The 5,430-nt window shown below is 40.3% G+C and overlaps 1 protein-coding gene across 1 annotated transcript in view; it reads right to left on the bottom strand.

Moving 5' to 3' along the window:
• Positions 1-1,512: 1,512 nt before the first annotated feature.
• Positions 1,513-5,430, bottom strand: part of DNAJC13 (DnaJ heat shock protein family (Hsp40) member C13) — a 128,555-nt gene continuing 124,637 nt past the window's right edge. Inside the window, 1 exon segment of the mRNA XM_018555950.1 lies at positions 1,513-1,672. Coding sequence (XP_018411452.1) covers positions 1,575-1,672 — 98 coding nt within the window. The 3' untranslated portion in view covers positions 1,513-1,574.

The following is a 5,430-nucleotide window of genomic DNA, read 5'->3' as shown; positions in this document are numbered from 1 at the left end:
AATCCTAGAAATTCAACATTTTCTCCACAGGAAATTCAGTCTGACACTTGGGTCAGATTGTAGAGCAGGCTGTAAACAGCTGCTCCCATCCGGTAAATATATAACATGATCACTAAACACCAGCTCTGCCTTCACACACAATACACTATGCGGGGGGTGCCACTATGGATACTATTGAATAGGGGGTGGAGAGCTCAGTTGTAATATACACAGATTGCTTGCAAAGCACAGAGGTGGCCATTTTCATGAGGATATGAAGAGGAAAGTTAACATAAGTTTCTGTGTTTATATATAGCAACTGCATATGCCTACTTAATGTATACTTGGACATTGCTGCCATGTTTTTTTTTGTTTCGTTTTTTTTTTAGATACCTCTGCAAAAGTGAAAATGAGCTTTAGGGCATGTTCAAAATGTTTGCAGTTCATGTGTTTACCTCATTTTTTTTTTTTGCATAGCTGCATTGCGTTCCGTTTCCGTTGCGTTTCCTGACCGGACAAAATGTGACATGCAGTATTTTTTCTGTCGTAACCTGAACGGACTGCGCACGTGAGAACTGTAGCCCGTAAAACACATAGGGATACATATTTAGTGCAGGAGCGTACGGATCGGGTCAGCACAGAAAACGGACGTCGCGTGAACAGGCCCTTAAACAGTTTATTCCTGACACTGCAGTCCCCATTGATAGATTTGTGTATTGGAATAATTTCCCGTCTTAAGCGCTTCTTCTCCAAGTTAGTCGTTACTCTAGTCTTTTATAAAATGATAAAGCATGCTACTGTTTTAAATAAAATTTTACAGCATTTGACAAAAATTACATTAAGGTTGTCAATTCCCTTTATTTTCTTAAAATTTTATGTACACGAATGAATGATCTGTATAATGTACATTCATAGAAAGCTGTATATACTGGATAATAATGTAGGAATCATGTCACTATTACACTAAGTTCTTACATAACAGGCTGACATTTTCATATTCACTTTTTTTTTATTATTTGGTAAAGCTATGCTGTACACGGGAATATCCTCTTCTCTCCTCTCTGGAGAGGATAGTGTTAATAAACAGTAAAAGGACACAAATAAGGAACTTGAACACTGTCAGAAACTGGTACTGTTCAGTGAGCCCAACCACGACAAACATGGCAGAAAACGGAAAAAGAATGCCCTTCAGACTTCCTTCCTTCTATCCCGCAGCTTTGCTAATTCGTGGAATATAAAACTTCGAACAGAGGGAGATTATTATTTTTGATTCACAGTCTTGTAAACAAATGCAAAAGGAACAGAATGTGCTTAGATACAAAAAAAAAAAAGGAGACAACAAAAAGTTTGTGTAACCAGACAGCTGATTACAGAGTGCTTTCAAAGTTTATGATACATAGTGATGCTATGTCATAATCACACATCCCAGATGTATTTATTTCTTTATCCCTAAATAAAAATATATTTATTACAAAAAGGAATAACAATTTTCTTTGTAAAACAAGGAAGGCAGAAAATAAAGTCCTTTCAATCAACCCTGCAACAATTAGCGATTAGGTCTATTTGCATCCTCATTGGTTTAAAGTCTTCGTGGTCTATCCGAGATCTCCTACTTCATGGTCCACTGGTGGTGGCGCGTTGGGCATAACAGTTGATGAAGACCCTGCAGTAAGGTAGCCAGCAACGCCAGGTCCTAAGACAAGCAAAAAAAGTAGATTATTACATGCAATCAATAAAACAAGGATTGTACATAGAACAATATCGGACCTCTGAAAAGTACAAGCATGCATATGTACTTGGTTTGGGCCCCTTTTGCAGCACTTACTGCAATTACTTTTGCACGATATTCTAATTATTCGAGTTTCACCTGTAACTTGGCAATGATTTTGCATACCCTTTTTTTCTAGATCTTTTTCAAACCTATACGGCTTTTATTTGGTACAGTGTGTTATTTAAAAAGTGCTGTTTTTATGAAATGGGCAAATGGAAGAAAAAAATTCTAAAATCGGACCGCTTCATTATTAATAGATGGCACCACAGATAAACACTGCAGCCTAAAAGGTGACAGTGTTCATGTGCAGCCTAAAGGCTTTAATTTCTGTCATTGAAGCCTCAAGCCTGCATGAGATCAGTTTGTCGGATCTGACATAATCGGGAACCCTGATGTTTCCCAATTGTCATTGGAGACCCTAGCTGAAATTGACAGTAAAGTCGGACATATACTATATGAATTTCGGGCAGTTCATGAATAAACCAACTGGAATTCGCACAGTGGTTGCCGCTGTTGACTTCTTTAGGCCAGCACCCCTCGCTCAGCTGATTGAAGGAGGCAGTTGCAAAATTTTCAAACAAACAGAGCCAGCAGCCAATGAGCTGCCAGCTCCATTCGGGCATTCTGAGAGCGACAGCTGTCAGAATACAGAGGAAACAGCAGGGATTTCCTCGATCAACGCTCGTAAGCTTTGATGAAGGAAACTAATATTTTCTCTTTGCTTTAGCCCGCAAGTTGAATAAAGAAAATATTACAGTGTATGGCCAGCTTTAAGACTGAGAATGGGCAGCTGTGCAAAGTGTCGACTGCTTGCTCTCGTGCTGGGTTCACACCTAGGTGTATCGAATATGCGCGTTTGTCGCCGCACATTTTTACCGCGGTAAAAAAAATGCGCGACAAACGTGTGTTTCTGAGGGCTACGTGGCTGTATCCCAATGGATACGCGCGGCAAATACGCCCCAAAAGAAGCTCCTGTACTTCTTTGGGCGTAGGGCGTTTTGCAGCTCGTTCCTACGCGCTGTAAAACGCCCCGGTGGGAACCATGCCCATAGGCAATCATTGGTTTTCACATGTTGAGCGTTTTACAGAGTGTAGGAACGTGCTGTAAAACGCCCAGGTGTGAACCAGGCCTTAAAAGGGAAGGATGTTAATTAACCTATCCTTGTCAAACGCATTGTGCAGAGAAAAAAAAATTATAAGCAGGAAGGGGGTTAAGGAAGGGCTCGTCTTTTTCTTAAAAACTGCCCTCTGTTCAACTGTGCCAGCGGTACCACCCTCACTGCACGTGCAAGGTGACAGCGCCTCTATAACAGGAACTATTGAAAGCAGTTGTTTTTAAAAAAATCCAAATTGGCCTTATAACATTGTCTAATTGCCATTTTTAGAAAGCAACAGCGTGAAAACGTGCTTGGTATTTAATAAAGATCTGCAAAGAATTGATCCTAGCACATGTCTGTTGCTTTGCAAGTGGTGAGATCCTGGTGCAAAATGGGACTTTTCACTGCTTGTTTTTATCGCTTGTGTTTTACCACTCTAAGATCGCTCCTGTGATGGACTACAATCTCAATACAAATTATTAAACAAAGTGAGATTGTAGTCCATCACAGGAGCGAACTTGGAGCGTGCCTACTTTACAGCACACACAGGGACCATGGGGAACAAAAGTAGCCACCCTCCAGAAGGACAGTGTTAGCAGAAATGCAGAGATGATTTAAGGATCTACAGCTGAGTGATATATAAATAAAATAAAATAATTTTTTTGTTAATAGTTAGGGTACTTGAATGCATTTTTTAAGATTTAACTCCTGAGTTTAGTGTCACTTTAAGCAATACAGCTTGTTCCAGGATACAACTACCAGCCTGCTGTTTGGACACTGAAGGAGCAGCCTTCACTCAGCTTTCTCCTTTCTCTCAGCGTGTTCCCTGCTTAGGGTTAGTGTACAGCTGTGTTTTGCTTCTGACTTTTTGAAGACATCTGAGAAGTATTTTTGATGGATTGGAAATGCAGAGTTTGAATCCTGATATGGATCATAAGGAGCACTTATTGTTGCTTATGCCATGCATTGCATTGGGTTTCTCAATACAGCTCCAGGTAAAAGTACATCTCAAATGCATTTTTCCTGAACGCATGGCGCATTTGTCTTGTGAGTCAAATGCATCCCTCTACACTAAGTTAGTGCAGCACCATGCAATGCAGTGGAGCCTGAAAAAACTCTTAGCTGCTGTCCCTCCCTCTCAGTCTTGTTTGCTGGGAATTTTGGGAAGCCGATATCACGATATCCAATACTTACACCAACAGCATGTAAAAGTAAATATAATTATGTTTTTCAAAGGCCTATGTAACTGCATTTTTTCTACAGCTGCACAGAGTCTACCTTTAATATCAACTTAATAATGCAACACATATGATGGGGCATTTATAAAAAGCTCTGCAGATCACTTTATTACCAAAATGAAGCCACCTGTTCCAAAATGCCAATGTAATAACCAATGAAACAGTCTGCTACAGCTTACCTTACACCATAGTGTACATCCTATATAACAAACTGCCATAAGTATTAATGCACATGGAAGGATGAAGGTTCACGGGAATATTGCATAGAGCACAAGATGCAGGAATGCAGTGGATGCAACAAGCAAAATGGCAGTAGATAGTCTACCTGGTGTTACAGAGCTACACAGCAGTTAGCAAGCTGCTTGGAAGAGAGCATCTAAAGCCCACTTCTGAGGTGAAGGGGGCTGCTACCAGTAAGAAGGGAAGGAGAGACACCTGAAGGAAGAAAAGAAAAGTGAAAAGCCAGGGAAGAGGTTAGGAAGATTACAATATGCATAAGGGTTTCCAGCAGAAACTGGCCTTAAAGAAGAAGTCTCACCTCTCACAGCTCAGTCACCTAACTCCCACAGTGTATGTTGCATTTTACCCCATGCTTCAGTGTGTAGTAGAAAGTGAGATACAGACATGACAGCTCACTCCTCTTTATTCCTGTCTCCTTTGCAGGAATAAAGAGGAGCTGTCAGAGTCTGTATCTCAGTTTGTACTACACACAAGCATAGGATAAAGAGCAATATATACAGTGGGAGTTTGGTGATTGAGATGTGAGAAATAATAAAAGGCGAGACGACTTCTTTAACAAACACTTGCTTCACCTCACCAGTCAGGAAATAAATGCACACATTGTGTAGTCCAGTGACTAATCTTTCATCAAAGGGTTATTCTAGAAAATTCCAGGAATTTGGGAAGGAAAGTTTAGAATGCAGATTGCTGCTATGATGGTCAGAGCAAGTTCCTAGGTCTATCGATCTTTACCTTCAGTTTGCTCCCTTCATCGTTTGCCCACAGAAGACTATAAAAGAGATCTTAAGTATACCATGGGATGAAGAGGAAGTCCAAAATATTCTGGAATTTTAAGGGAAACCTGTACTAAGAGAATATGTAGTCTGCCATTGTGGACCTTGGCTTGACCGCTTTCTGACAAAAAAGCCATCTGTCTGTCATGCTGATCCAATGGCTTAAAAACTTTGGGCCTCGACTTGAATACACATGCAGATTAGGAGTTTTGACTGCATTAGGATTTTCTAACCTGCATGCCTTCTTCATGACAATGAATGCAAATTATGGAAGCCAGGCAACAAGAATTTCTTTGCATCCAAATAGCTGCTCCTATATTATATATATATAT

Source organism: Nanorana parkeri, unplaced genomic scaffold (assembly GCF_000935625.1).
Source record: "Nanorana parkeri isolate BGI_ZX_2015 unplaced genomic scaffold, ASM93562v1 scaffold219, whole genome shotgun sequence".
NCBI lineage: Eukaryota > Metazoa > Chordata > Amphibia > Anura > Dicroglossidae > Nanorana > Nanorana parkeri.
The sequence above is the reverse complement of the archived record's forward strand: the minus strand, read 5'-3'. Positions and strand labels throughout refer to the sequence as shown.